The 15,369-nt window shown below is 38.9% G+C and overlaps 1 protein-coding gene across 10 annotated transcripts in view; it reads left to right on the top strand.

Moving 5' to 3' along the window:
- LOC135323447 (synphilin-1-like) overlaps positions 1 to 12,162 on the top strand; it is an 83,369-nt gene extending 71,207 nt beyond the window's left edge. For 9 of the 10 annotated variants that reach the window (XM_064501003.1, XM_064501001.1, XM_064500999.1 and 6 more), the window contains 4 exons: positions 1,404 to 1,496; positions 4,056 to 5,118; positions 6,804 to 6,874; positions 11,590 to 12,162. In XM_064501003.1, the coding sequence (XP_064357073.1) occupies positions 1,404 to 1,496; positions 4,056 to 5,118; positions 6,804 to 6,874; positions 11,590 to 11,674 (1,312 nt within the window). In that variant the 3' untranslated portion in view covers positions 11,675 to 12,162. The remainder of the gene's footprint in view (positions 1 to 1,403; positions 1,497 to 4,055; positions 5,119 to 6,803; positions 6,875 to 11,589) is intronic. The other variant, XM_064501005.1, reaches the window with a different exon arrangement.
- The last annotated feature ends 3,207 nt before the right edge of the window (positions 12,163 to 15,369 follow it).

Here is a 15,369-nt window from a genome sequence, read left to right as displayed (position 1 = left end):
TCAGAGAACTGTATTAGTTCTGCAGGTCTAATAAGATTAAAAGTACTGAAAACATATTACTTCTACAGCAACAGAAGCAGAGACTGGAAGAAACAGATAAAAAGTCATTTTCACATGGTCTTTTTTTCTAATCAGAGCCTCACTCAAAATAACATATCTTTATCCATGAAAGAAAGAAAGACAGGGAGTAAAACTAAATGTGCCTTTTGTGTTCTAAGTGAAAGATAGGATATACACAGTAGTGAAAAGCTGGAAGTCTGTGTTTTCCAGTCATTTCCCAATGCTTGTATCTGTACAGTGTTTAGAGGTGCTTGAACTTAAAATATGTCGCTAAATGAATAGACATTACCTGTTGTAATCCACAAGATAAAGTGATATTTATATGTTAGAATGGAAGGTCAACATTGGACGGGGCAGGGAAAGGGAGAATTTTTGTGGCAAATTGATTTATTTATTTATTTTCCTAGAACTACTTGAAGATTTGCAGAAGATAATCTTGTTAAACTGAGTGAACTTCTTTCAAATTAACTTTTGTATTTATAGGTATGTTATCCTTGATAAGGTTATATTCTGCTAGATTCTGGTTACAATGTATACCTACTATTATTTCTCTTAAACGTTGCTCTCTAAAATTGTTGAACATAGATCACAGCGTCACACTGAAAGTGATAAATGCAGTATATACAGCACTACTAAACATAAGGTGGGTGCGGAGCACACGTAGGACCTTTGGTAAGATTGTGCAGCAAGCAGATACAGTTTTTCCTACTCTGCTGGAATACAGCACGGACATACTTAGCTCTGTCCTGCAGGCTGAAGCAGAGTGGACCAGCCCTACCCAGTGGGCAAAAGCTCCTCTCTGGGCTCATTTGCAGTGAGCAAAGGAGAGCGGTTTGAGAGCCATTGTTCAGCTGAGTAAAGGCCATCCACCAAATGTGGGAAGAGACTTCTTAATCTGTCCCTTTCCCCTTCCTTTATTCAGCTGAACAAGAACCAAGTGGCCCAAAGTTGGTTCTGAGATGACATGCTTGTTTCTGGGCTATTATTTTTTGTGAGTCACTCAGTTCCAGCAAACTGCTGCTTACGATCCCACACTTATCCTTGTATGTATATAATATATATATGTATATAATAAATAATTCCTGGTAAGTAAGTATCTCTCAAATGATGTTGTACAGTGATTGCACAATGTGCACAGGTATTCAGAGACAACTTACAAGAGAACTAGCTCCCTTTGTTTATGCTAATATTTAAAATCTCTATCTTTATTTTCTACTTAATTTATAGGTGAATGGAGCTTCTCTTTTGCATGCAAAATTGAACAAGTGGTATCATTTATCCTTTACTGTACTAAGGCTGACAATTTTAAGATACAGGTTAAACAATCTGATATTTTCTTGCAGGCAGACAGTGGAACGTGTGACATTACAGAACCAATTGCAGCAGCTTTTAGAAGCCCAGCGGTCAGAGGGCAAATCACTGCCCATAACTCCAAGGTAACATGACTGGAATTCTACTGTATCTTAGATTTGAGTAGTTTCATGGTATAACTATTAGCAGGAGAAGCTGTGACCTGTCTAAAAATTAAATGTGTTCCGTCAAAGTAAGTGTGTTTCCTTTACTTTGTGGGCTTGAAGCTGAGCTGCTAGAATTTGACAGTGCATGAAGTTGTATAAATATTGGACATTTTGAGTATGAAATTAATAGTCCCTGTTCCCCAGAAGAGTAAAAATCAGATTTACAGTGGAACAGAATATATTTTGTATTAGATGAATAGCAGAGAATCATAGAAACCCCTAGGAAAGTTGTAAAGTTTGACCTTGTGGTGATCCACCATACGTTCCTGCCAGCTGTAATTTATAAAGCCACTTACCAACAAAACCTGCTTTCAGATTAATAAGACTCCTTACGCTCATTAAATTTTGCCTGTAGTAGCTTGTATAAAAAGTCAAAGCTCCAGAAATTTTATGTTTCATTTATATCCTGTCAGTCCCAGTCTCAAAAATAGCCACAAACTGAGTAACCTGAAAGAGGAGGAAAGGGACCCTTCCAGTAAAGGCACAGGACTGGAGCCTGAAGTCTCCTGATTCTGCCATAGACTTCCAGTGTGATGTATGTAAGTCAAGTAAGCACACAACTTCGCTTGGGTAGCAATCTCAAGCAGACACTGAAAGGGAAAAAGTAACTCAGATGTGAACAGCACTCAGTTCATCATTATTTTCTAATTCAGTTTCTCTATCTAGAAAATATATACCATGTTTTTCCTTGTTTCAGAGTTATAAGGAGCTAAATACGTGTTAAAGAATAAAGCCAGCACAAAAGCTCCTGCTGGCATCAATGGTCTGAGCTTTGGGCCATCAGGTGTGAATGTGTAGGAACAGTGACTGCTTTCTATTCCATTTTTATTAAATCTCATGCTCTGTGGGAAACAAGTGCTCCATGTTTCTGAAGTAGATCTGTCAGTGCTTCATGCAAATGCAAATCATTACAGAAATAGATGACAAATAAAGACACTGGGTTTGGAGATGTATTTATATAGAGGAACATAGGCTAGGAAAAGGCCGAAAACTAACTAGCAAATCCAAACTCTTGCTAAAGTAGAAAACCACACTGGGAAGAGTTATTCTGTCCTTTTTTTAATAGACTCATGGTCTTTGTCTTCCCTGTCTGCCAGCTCAGCAGAGACAGTGGGATCAAACACTGTCTTCCAGCTCATTTGGTTTCTGTGATTTTTGCTGGCTGAAATTTTCAAATGATTTCACCTCTGAGTAGTGGTGAGCACCAGGACTGTTTCACTTTCAGTATCAGATAAGGTCAGGTGACCTCTCATTGTTCATTATTTCTGTAGAAGGGTAGGTTTCAACACCCTTTTAATTAAATGAGTTAGTCTGAAAATGGTACTGTGTTATTTTAGCTTTGATTTCATAGTTGGTTGCTGCTTTTCCTCCAAGCTAGAACTCACTCGTGGATATGATCATCGTCCAAAGAGACAGCAGTAGATATAATAGAATCTAACCCTTTTAGTAGGAGTGCCTCTTCTAGATACATGTATACTCTTTAGTGACATTATTTCAGTTTGCATATATTCCCACATTAAAAAAAAGCTCATAATGGATTGAAGATGAAGTGGCTAGTAATATATATGAATTTTGTACACTGTTGGAACTATGGACTCATCAGAATAGAATTTTCTTGGAAACGGGAGGAAATGAGATTCATGGATTTAGTGGCTCACACTAACCTTAATTTTGTCGCTTTACCCTTGCTCAGAGGAAAAGCGGTTTATGATAAGAATGTGGAGTATCATGAGCTCTCAGATATGTCATTGGGAAAGAAATGGTCTCTGTAACTCACATTCTTTACAAATCAGACTTGAGACTGCTGTTTCCCTACTTTGTAACATTTGGAGTTCTAAATTTAATTTATTGTTCTAAGAGTACTGAAATAAATTCATGTCACTTTTTTCATGCTTTCAGTATTTCATACTTGAAAAGGTTTTCAGTGTGAATGACCCTGACTTTTTATGTAGTCTTACATGGCTATTATTAATACCAAATGAAGTTTAAGATTTATGAAATCACTGCTGTGCAGAGAGCCAGTATTTTTGCTGTATTTAGAATAAGCTACTTTTGTATTATGATGTGACTTGAAGAGTAGAGCATTTTGCTTTGTGTTTTCCTGCCCACACACACCTTTTAAAACATGCCAGCCCTCACAGAAATAAGAAACAGTAGTTTCTCTAAAACTATCCTCAGAAAGTCATCTTTGGTATTGAAATGACCAATCTAAGTTTTGGAGTATTAAGGAGTATTCTTTGTTTAAAGGAAAAAAAAATAGACTCAAATCCTAATTAGGAATAGAAGCGGGGTTACATCCTTCTCTGTGTCATCTTCACTCTAGCATCAGAATAATGAATTCCATGTGAGTAACGATGAAAAGGATAAGTAACAATAAGCTGAGACAGACATGAATGCTGGAAATGGCAGTTTCACATTTTGTGTGTTCATTGCCTTGGCTGTGATATTGAAATTTTCTCTTCCCCTTTTTTCTTTAAGCTCACCATCATCTCCTGCTTCTGGCAAACCCCAGTGGAAACCCTCTGAAGCAGATGAATTGTCTCTACCAAAAAGTAAATTGAACACCCAAGATGGGATTCAGATTCTTGGCAGCCTGGGAACTTCTAGCCGCACTCGGGCCAAGATAAAAGATGAGGACTCAGATAAAATCCTGCGCCAGTTGTTGGGAAAGGAAATCTCTGAAAATGTCTGTATGCAGGAAAAGCTTTCTTTGGAATTTCAGGATGCTCATGCTTCCTCCAAGAACGTGAAGAAGATTCTGCCAGAGAAAAGGGAGCTGAAGTTAGCCAGACTGAGGCAACTTATGCAGAGATCGCTCAGTGAGTCTGACACAGACTCAGCTAATTCTGAGGACCATAAGAACACTCCTGTGAAAAGAACTGACAAACCAAGGCCTCAACCTATAGTGGAAAGTGTTGAGAGCACAGAAAGTTTGCATCTGATGATTAAGAAACATACTTCAGCAGCAGGGCGCCGCTTCCCTTTTGGTATCAGAGTTTCTAAGTCTGTGGATGGCCACAGTCCTTCCCCTACTTCAGAGAGCAGCGATCCAGATAGTGAATCCCAGTATCAGTCTGGTACTGTATCTCAGAGCCAATTTTCTGGAGACAGCTCTCCATCCAGCTCTGACAGTGCCGCTGCTCAAAAGGTTGCCACAAGCCCTAAGAGTGCTCTGAAGTCTCCATCTTCAAAGCGCAGAACCTCCCAAAACTTGAAACTCAGAGTAACCTTTGAGGAGCCTGTGGTGCAGGTGGAGCTAACAGAGACAGAACTGAATGAGGAAAAGGATAAAGACCGGGGTAAAGCACTTTTGCGGACTCCACCCGGCACTGGAGAACCAGCTGGGGACCAGCTGAAAAGGCCTTTTGGAACCTTTAGATCCATAATGGAGACCCTGAGTGGTAACCAGAATAACAACAACAACTGTCAGACAGCAAACTTGATCAAAACCTCATCAACGCTGCCTTTTACCTCATTAGGAAGGAAGACAGCAGATAGCAAGGGAAATCCAGCAACTCCCACAAAAGGAAGAAACAAGACAGTGAGTGCATTGGAAGGAGGAAGGGCCTTTTCTTCTCTTTTCTTTTTAAGTAATAGTTTTGAGAGCGGCTTGTTCCTACCTTACTATAGCAAAAGGATATGCCCAAATACTCCACTGTATTTGACCAGTAAAAAGCCAGTCCACTGTCTTAATTTTGGAAGGCTTTGTGAAGGAGTGGCAGGTATTGCTTGTATGCAGTCTGTACTCTAGCACACACAGTGCATTTGCTCTGTATCAAAAGCTCTCCACAAAGGTGTGATTCACCTGGAATGGATGTTCGGTGCTGTGGGAATGTCAAACTTGAATCCTTGGGATTTCTGAGGAGTAAATAACTGAAGGACTAGCCCTGTCCTATAGCCATGACCAATGAGGGCAACAGGATAAAAATAAATGTCAGAATATAAATAGGAAAAATAGCAGAAGGGGTCCTTCCTGCTTCTGTGGCAGTACAGCCATCCCCTAGGTGCCTAAGCTATCAGCGCCTAATCTCTTTTGTCCACCCGCTCCTCACAGTACACAGTCTGCTCTTGGCAGAGCGTATGGGTGGTCTGAACCCAGATCTTCCCCTTACCTCAGGCAATAGAGTGCTCTTTCTGGGATCACAATAGAAAGAGGGGTTGCGCCAGTCAGAAAGCTGGCTCTCTTGTCCAAAGAAGGGAGAAAAATTATTCCAAACAAATATCTCTTCTAAGAGAAAGGAAGAGGTATTGAATGAAAACAGAGGTAGGAAATACTGTGAGCACAGTGCATTTGTGTATGGCAAACAGGAGAAGTGTGGATGTCTGCAGATAGAATAAAGAATGGAGTGAGAGGGAGTGGTACATCATTTAATCCTCCGTGAAAGTGAGGGTGGGAGGGAAGGGGTGGATGGAGAGACATAAAGTGAAAGAATAATTTCAAGATGGAAAAAAAAGAACATAAAGCAGGCCAAGAGGAGGAGGAAGAGTGAATTATGTACTGTGAAAAGTATGACGAGGTAATGGGAGAAAAGCACAGGAAAATCTTAGGCATAGAGAAGGCAAAATGAGTGTGGAAAAGAAAAAGTGGAAAGATAAAATTAGCAAATAGTGAAAGTGTTCCATGTTAATGGATACTGTGGATAGAACAGTGTCATACCAGAACGTTAAATGAAAGTAACACTTCAAAGCAGACCTAATAGACTAGACTGAAGTGGAAGTGCATTTAATAAAGTTTACCACATGGATTGTCCAGATGAACTGCTAATTTAACGTAGAAGTATTTTCATAACATAACAGCAAATGTATTTGAAAAAGCGATTTGTATTTTTTAGTGATAGAAAGAAAGACAATCTGTCTTCAAAGATGTTCTGATAGGCAGTAAGGTCATGAATGGCTTTCATAGTTCTCTAAGAAATTTGGAGAGTTGGGTGAAGGAATTTAAACAGTATTGACACTTGCACTGTAAAATGCATGTTACCTGTGAAAGGGACACATTTGCATGTTACTGTTGTGAAACATCAAAATTATAGAAAAAAATAACTTTCATACCAGCTCAAAGAACCCCAGCACATACCTTGAAGAGGTAACAGATTTAGCTTCATTTTATAACTTCAGAAAAGAAAAAACCTGTGGCTATTTGACTGCATGTTTTGATAGACTTCTGTGTTATGCATGTGGTAAGCTCATTGCATGTTTTCAACTGATTCGTATGTTGTAATTCCTTAGGGGCCTTACTTCAGCTACACCAGACTTTCCTCTAGCACGTTGAATGAAGAGCATCTGTGTAACTGTGCTTGGTATGTGCTTATGCATGGGGAAGTTCAGCATCTCTGTCACTTGTTTTCTCTAATTGCATGTTTGCTAAAATTATTCATAACTGACATAATAGAATTGATTGATTGATACACAAGAGGGGAAATAGATGAATAGATGAATATTTAAATTCCTAGGAAAATAGAAATTTATAATTGATTTTTGCTGGTGCCACCAGTGAACTGGCTACAAGATTTCATTCTAAGCATGTATAAAAAGTAGTCGTAGTCATAAATCCACCAGGGAGTTTAGCTCACTTTGACTGAGTATTCAGCCTCTGTTGAATGGCAGTCAGGTACCAGATGAGAATGGAAATTAGATTTCCTCTCATGAAGAGAGCAAAAACACCATGGTTCTTCTCTAACTATAGAGTACAGGAAAGAACATGGGGCAGAATTTTTTTTTCTTTAAGTGCTGTGCTCTCCTGTTTTTGCACATTCTCCTCAGACTTTTGAAGTTAAATCTGTTTTTAAAAAGTCTGATAACTTTGACTGTGTTTAACCTCCTGAGTTTAGATGTATTCCACCAGGAGTATCAGGTGGATAGATGCCAGTCTTTCAAGATCCATAAAGACATGGTGGCAGAAACAGTGCTTGACAAGATGTATGTTTTATAAGCAAATATTTTATAATATTTCTCTGTTGCTTTTGTTCTACTGTAACAGTTCCAGAATTAATGCAATGACAGGTTTTTTTCTGTTAAACTGAGATGTAAATCCTTTCATAAAGCTTGAAAACAGTTGTTGTTCACACCAGAATTACACATTTGAAGGTACTTCTGCGGAAAATTAATCATTCTCTGGTTCAGGAGCTTGAATTACTTTCAAGTTATTCTTTTCTAAATGCCTAAGAGATTTCTTTGCTCACTTGTTTTCTAATGCCAGGAACTTCCCATATTTAAAAACACATTTTTCATAATTCAAAAGGGAATCTTGTCCTGAAATGATTGACACAGGGTATGTGAAACCAGAAACAGAACTGTAAAGTTTCCAGAGCTTTCATTCTCTCCTGAAAATATAGGGAAATTCCAGTGTAGAAAACTGCCTGTGCTGTAGCAGTTGCATGTAGCATCTGTGAGCGGTCTCCGGTCAAAGGCCCAGCTCTCCATCCCTGCAGTGGGGAGATACCAGATCATTAATCTCATCTGTAAGAACCATCGCACAGATGTAGCCGCTTCTTGTAGTAGGGTGTTGCCTCACATAAATGTCCCTGTGTGAGAAGTCCCTGGCAGCATGGTGTTTCCTCTCTCTTTTCATCATAAGAGATACTGCAAGTCCCGCTGCGGCTTGCAGAGTCACTTGCTGGGAAAATGAGGGTAAGGGTTGGGCCTGCGGTGCTAGCCATCCTGGCAGGCACAGCTTAGCCACCACGTCATCCCCACTCTGCTCCCCTTTATGGTGCTCCCCTGGCAGCAGAGAAAATCGAAGAGTCAATTTAAGGGAAATTTCCAGCCATCTCCAAAGTGAAAGGACTGGTGTAGGTGGTTGCAGGGAAAGCATCTCAAGAGCAAGTGTGTGTCTGACCCGTTCCTTCCTTCTTGTTGAAGGGAGGGGGAAAGGGGTTGAGCAGGACTGTCTGGGGCTATCTGAAGGGAACAGGAAACAAGCGGCTGGATACAGTGAAAGTGCGGCTTGAAGAGGTTCTCTTCATACCCACTTCCTAGGACAAAAGTGGGCAAATTGTGTGCAACACTATGTAGCATGAGATTTCTGAAATTCATACAAAAATGGAAAACGTATTGTGCTTTTCAGAAGTCAGAACACAGACCAGAATGTGCTCAAAATTTCCAAGCCAGCTTCTGTGATACTCTAGTCTAATTCATGGTTTTTGAGTAAGCAAAATGGGTAGCTGCCCTTTGTCCACTGCATGCTGCCATGTAGACTGTGAAACTTCATATTAGAAGAACATTGCCATCATGTGCACTACAAGTCCCTGGACACAGTCTAAACTTTTCTCTGGATGGTCTGGGGAGACCATGTAATTATCATTTCAGAGCTGCTCAGAAAAGAGCAAAATGGTGCAGTCTTTGCAGTTTTAAACCTTTGTAGATGATTATATTGAAGGGTTATATTATTGGACACAGTCCCAAGCCCATTTTAACTCAAACTCTTATATAGGGGGTTTTATTAGCATGCTCTGAAATCTGAAAGCATTAAAGGAAATCTACCTGGAATCAAATGACATTCTTGTCCATCAGATTCCAGCTGCTTTTTGTTCAGCTTCTATTTCTTTTGTTTGTTTTATTTTTTCAGTCAAAATACTCCCTTGCCTCAAGGTCTTGTAGTTTACTTTTTCAAATTGTTCGCAGCTTAATAGTAGAAAATTACATTAAATTTTCTAGTGTCCTTTTAAAATTAGATACACCCTATTTTTTGTAAGAGTCTAAGAAAGAGCTGTGGAGGATGGGTTGGGATATTTTTTCCCCTTTTGGAAGGATTTGCTGGTTTCTTGTGTATTACAGTTGCAAGCAAATGTTTGTAGTTATTTCCATCTTACATGTAAGTGAAAGAACAGTGAACTGTTCTTTCCCACACTTTAAATCATTGGAGATCTGCAGTTCATTAAAGTGAGCACTAACTTACCTTATCAGTACAAAGCCTTGTATTAGCTGCAGCTATCAACAGCTAAAGATGCCTAATACTTCAGGGTCAATCAGCATGTCAGGGTTCTGTCAGATAATAAACTGGACATTTAAAATAATAAATGGGTCTAGTGTAACAGATTTTCCATGGCCAGATCTAGTGCTGAATAAATTACAACTTTGGTCCAAATCTTTGTGCTAGAAAAAAGATCTTTATATCTAATAATATTTTAATGATTCAAACTAATACAGCATAAAATCAATATAAAAATAATTTAGGCCTTGTCCCAGACAATTGATAGTAGTTCTGTTGTGAACTCTTATGATTGCATATCGGTGCCAGTTGTGTAAGGAGATGGTGAGTACCTATCTGGTGGCACAGGCAGCAGGAGATACTAGAAATTTGGTTAGTAGTTAGTAATATTACTAATGTATTTCCCTCAGGTCAGCAAGCAGAGGGGGCAGTTGTAAAAGGCATGTCTGTTCTGCATTGCCACCTACAGATATCTGCAGTAGCTAGAAACAACCCTCTTAAAGATCGTGGTGCAACTGCAGGGCTGCCAAGTGGGGTGTGTGGAGTGCCAGTGAAGCTTCTACATGGATAGAGCTATGGGGACTCACCCATAATATATTTCAGTGCTGCAAAGCTAAGCTAACACAGTAGTTAATGAAATTGTCATAACCTTACAAAATATCCTTTAATAGAGCTCCACAGTTAACACTTAAACGTTACTGTTGATAACAGCAATGCATGGGAAGTGCCAAAAAGCTATTGTAGCAAAAACTTAAATGCTCCTGTTTTTCTTCCTCAAGTTCATTTCTACCAATTCTACCTCATCAAACTCAGTTCTATGTCTTTTGCACTTACTTTCGGTGTGCAGGCCACAGTAATTGAGATGAGTGGAGGAGACTTTAAAATAAAATGGTGCCTCATGCCCACTTACTTGGATCTGCAAGTACAGTCTCTGAGAAGGTCAGCTCCTGTTAAATCCTGTAGTAACCACAAGTCTATTTAAGCATACTAAGTATCAGTCTTTTGCGGGTATCTAGCTCTTTGTGGTGATTGTAGACTGGAATAAATTAAAGCAATCTGTTTTACAAGAATCAGGCTCACAAATATGTGAGCTTCGGGCAAGCTTTTTATAGACATACCCCTTGCCTTTTGCTGTGGGTTTTTAACCTCCCTGTAAGATCTGTCCTTTGCAACAACAAACTGGTTAGTCATGACTGTATAGTGGGAGTTTTGCTGTTAAGCAGTAATAACTAAAAATAAGACATTTAACTCTTTTGAAAGTTGCTGTGGCCTGGATGCTTTATCCAAAATCCTTCGCCTGAAGGGAAGAGTAGGGAACAGGTTGGGGAATCAGAACAAGGACTTACGAAAGGACCTGGGGAAACTTAGATGTTACAGATGATCAGGATTTGTTTTTTCTACTTTAATTGGAAAGCTGACATTTGTGTCACAAACAGAGTAGATTTTTTTAAAAAATATATACATGGTGTGGGAATGAAGATACATTATACAGAAAGGATCTTTATCTGTGTATCTAATAAAATCTTAATGATTTGAATTAAGATTTTACCTAAATTACAATGTTAAAAGAGATACAGGCCCTGCCTCAAAAAGCTTAAGTAGAATTATTTCTTGCTATTTTTCCTACTGCCTGTGCCACCATCTTCTACTTAAGCAGACCCATGAAGTAAGGCCTACAAATCAGTCATTCACCTTGTTTGCACCTACTAATCAATTCATTAGTTGTAATGAATCTTTTCATCATTATGGTACTTTTCACTAAAGGATCTAGGAGTTTTTGTACTTTCTGTCCATTACCAGAACATTTTGACAATGTCCTAATTTATGATTTGAGTCGCAAAGCTCCTGGTCTTTCCGTTGGTTTCCAGTTTTAATTGCAGAATAGTAGCTAAAGAAAAGTTAGTAAGAATCTACAGTATTGAGAAATACTGTATGTAGTACATGCCTAGAGAAATAAGCCCAGAGAGAAAGATTAATTCAAAGTTCAAAATTTGCAAACTGGATAAAACAGAATAAACAAAAACAAGACAAATCCCTCTATATTGTGAGTGTTACCATGAGTAATTTTCTTCTTTTTCTCTCCAGGCATGATGACATCAATAGAAAAAGTCAGAAGTCTTACAGTCAAAAAAGTACTGAAGAACCAGATCTGCAGGAATTCTTCCTCTAAACCACATCTCATGATGTCTCACTTTGTTTGAAATGCCTGAGATATATCCTTTTGAAAAACACTAATATGAGACATACCCCTCACCAGCAAAACAGCAAACTCTTAGGATGCCTTAATTTGTAGCAGTTAGACCATATACAAAACTTTTTTATGATATATGTGTATATGTAACTTGTTTGTAAGCCGTACTGTGTAAAGGCATGGGTGAGCAAGGGTAACGGTTTGAAAATTGTTATGACACAGGCAATGCTCCAAAATGTTTGTTGGGCCATAGAACACATTTTGTACTTCATCTATTGCATGGATATAGTGTCATATTTCTTTATTTCCCTTTCTCAATGACATGTACTGTAAAACTGTCAGACAGGACTCTGCCTGCTCAGCTCCTCAATGAGACCAAGGCAAAAGCATTGATTTTTTTCAAGTATGTTTTGTCTGTTCTTATTTCTATTTTTTGTATAAAGGAAATAAAGACGGTGTTAATAGGACACACTGAGTGCAGGTACTTCTCATACTTCACTCTTCCTTCCTTCCAGCTTTAGATGGTTTATTGGTCTTTTTGATGTTCTTTTCGGTGATAATGAGGCAATGTCCACTATCAGGACTTCAGTACAGAAAATCGGTTGTGTCAAGAATTGCTGTAATGTTTAATGGTCCTTTTACAGCTTTAAAATGTGAAGAAATCAAAAAATGCAAAAATGCAATTTTAAATTACCATTTACTGTTATTTGCTGAACATTGGCGATGTGCTCAGCACTTTTCAACTCATCTGGTGGTCTGTTAAGGCCCAGTTTGATTCCCTCAAAGTCATTGCACTTCTTTCACTGAATGCACTTGGAACATTTTGGAAAAAAAGTGAATCTTTAATCTCATACTGAATTAACTGTTTCTTGTAACCGTCAGTATTTGTTAGGTCTGTCATACAGCACGAGATCCCAAAGCAGGCTACTAGGCATTCCTTACTTGATATATTTATTTGTACCAAATATGTATGTATATACTTGATTTATTTTGATAATACTGATCTGTTTCCATTTGAAGACTGCTGTGGTTTGGTGAGAAAGATCCTAATACATAAGAATTTATTTCAGTAACTGTTCTAATAAAACAGAGGGAAATCCTAGGAGCTTTGCCAAAGAAATTTTTTATCCCAAATAAAGTGTACCACAATTCTGAAATTATACAAATTAAATTCCTGCAATTACAGAACTAGTTGTAAATAGTAAGGAGCCCCAAGAGGATTTTGATGAAATTTTCTGTGTTCTCCTGCCTAACTTTTGCTGTGTAAATCTTAATCATTGGGCTTCATCTCTAGTCAGGGGGGAGAGGTAGGTACTTCCTGAATGTGATTCATCCCCCTTATTTTAGATACCTCATTTACAGAAGTTTTGGTGCGATCCCACTGACTACAGGGGAAGTCTAGGTAGCTAACTTGGAAGAGTTACTTAGCATTTGGATACCTGTAATTAAATGAGAGGACTGTCTTTCTTTGGGTCACTCTTCAGAATGATGTCAAGTTTGGCCTTGCAGGTGCCATGGATCAAGATGACTGAATGCCCCAGGTCCCCTGCTTACAGATTCTGAATAAACACTGAGTACTACTGAATAAAATGGAGGCAACTGAGAGATCAGAAAAAAAAATTCAAGCAACAAAAGCAGGCTCTTAGAGAAATGAAATTCTGAGTTTTTGTCCGCAGCCACAGTTCTTATCTGTCACTTGGCAATGCTTTGTTTTTTTGAGATAGAAGTAATAAACTTAGCACTCTAGCTGACCTGAGCTGTGTTGTTTAAAGAAACAACAAAACCTCCAAAAATATCTGTCAGCCAGGAACAGCAGTGCCTCTAACTGGGCCTCCCATCATCTGTGTGCACATGAGAAATCTAAATGCAAAGCAAAAAGAGACACATGTACTGCAGTTGCCAGAGTGTTGAAAGAGAGCACGAGGAAAGAGAGGTCCTTTGTCTGGTGAATAGGCTCAAAACACATCGGTAATTTGTGTTTTTGAGAATGTGAAGTGTTGACTATGACCTTGTGAATGGCAGAAGTGGGGGTTACATAAGGGTTTGTGAAGGACATAGTCAATTAAAAAAATCAAGTATACAATATGTTTGAAATGTCTTAACCCTCAGCTCTCACTAGCTTGTTAACTGCACCCTTGAAATAACTGACCTGAAATTTTTGGCTTGTGTGAGACAGTGGACAAAGGCTTTGAAGGACAGTTTGAATTGTAGAGGACACTGAGTTGACAAAAAGGTAAAAGCAGTGGTCTTGACTGACTGGATATGTGTAAAGCCCACTGCAACCATCTGTAACGCTAGCTGCAGCAGGGGATAAAACTGAGCTTCTGTGAAAGGATTTGCAACAGACTAAGGTGTAAGTATCATCAGATTCTGGAAGAAAGAGATTGCCTGTTCTGGAGAGTGGGAATTTAAAAGTCATCTGCTCTGTGCTGGGTTGCAATTTCTGCAGAGTATATTTATTCTCTTCCAGCACATGGTAAATCAAATTATGTGAATGGGATATTAGTAAATGAGGTGGGATTGGGATGCCAGATGATGCTCAGGATTTGTGGTGAAAGATATCTGCTAGGTAATCAATGTAGCACCAAAGACTCCCATCCCAGATAATTGGATAATACAATGCAGCTGGAAAGACCTGGATGTTCTCAGGAGAGCTGCACATACCCTTCATATGCTTATCCACTCTTCTGAGCACATCAGGGCAAAAAGCAGTTTCTGGCTAACACCAAAGAAAGGCCAACTTGATGTAAACGTGAAATGTAAAGCCAGAGGATTTTATCTCTGGAGAGGATGAACTCACATTGTGTAAACTGATTTTATTATTCCTAATTCGTAGTTTGTCTCCTACCTAGGGCCCCAAAGCCTACAGGTGGTAGCACTCTGATGTGATTTCTGTAAGAGAAATGCTGATTCTGTGATCTTCAGCTGTCTGAAATGTGTACTCTGTATTTTTGTATCCTTAGTAGCTATAGAATCCAGGTGCTATAACTGCTGCTGTTTGGTGTATAATCCTCGAGACAGACCCATCTTGGCATGAATCTAAGTCAGGCTTCTGTCAACAAAGCAAAAGCATTTCCCAGAGGTAGAAGAGCTGAGCAGGGATTTTCCAACAAATGTCTTCAGAAAATACTGGTTGATCAAAGCTTTTTATAAGAACACAAAACCCTTTTGATTACAGTCCTGGTCAAAAAGGGTTTTTCCCAATCCACTGGGAAATTTCTGATCAAAAGGAAGCAGTGAAGTCATTTGTTAGTGAACGATTGTGAACTTGCCCTAATAAAACTATTTTCATGGATATCAGTTTTATTAAGAGTGCCAGTTCATGTTCACTCATCCCCCAAAATTCAAGAATCTCTCTGTGACTCTCTGTCCCACGGACCTCCGTGTGTATGTCCTGTGGTTCTGTACCAAAGCCTATCTTATAGAGTATTCGAGAGTTTATTAGTGAATTCCTAATTTCAGATAATCTCTGGTAATTCTTTCTTGAAGAATAAAAATCATTTTCTAGGAGCATCGTATTTCTTGGTAGGCTTATTTGTTTGTTGCAGGTATTTGGGAGGGTCATTTTGGTGGACAGCATCTGGATACAGTGTCAGGATTGTGAGTATGGCTCTTTATTTCATTGGCAGGATGCTGGACTATGCTTTGCCCTGCATTGGTACCTCAGTAATACA

This window comes from Dromaius novaehollandiae, chromosome W (assembly GCF_036370855.1).
Source record: "Dromaius novaehollandiae isolate bDroNov1 chromosome W, bDroNov1.hap1, whole genome shotgun sequence".
In the NCBI taxonomy this organism is placed as follows: domain Eukaryota; kingdom Metazoa; phylum Chordata; class Aves; order Casuariiformes; family Dromaiidae; genus Dromaius; species Dromaius novaehollandiae.
This window is presented reverse-complemented; position numbering and strand designations above follow the sequence as displayed.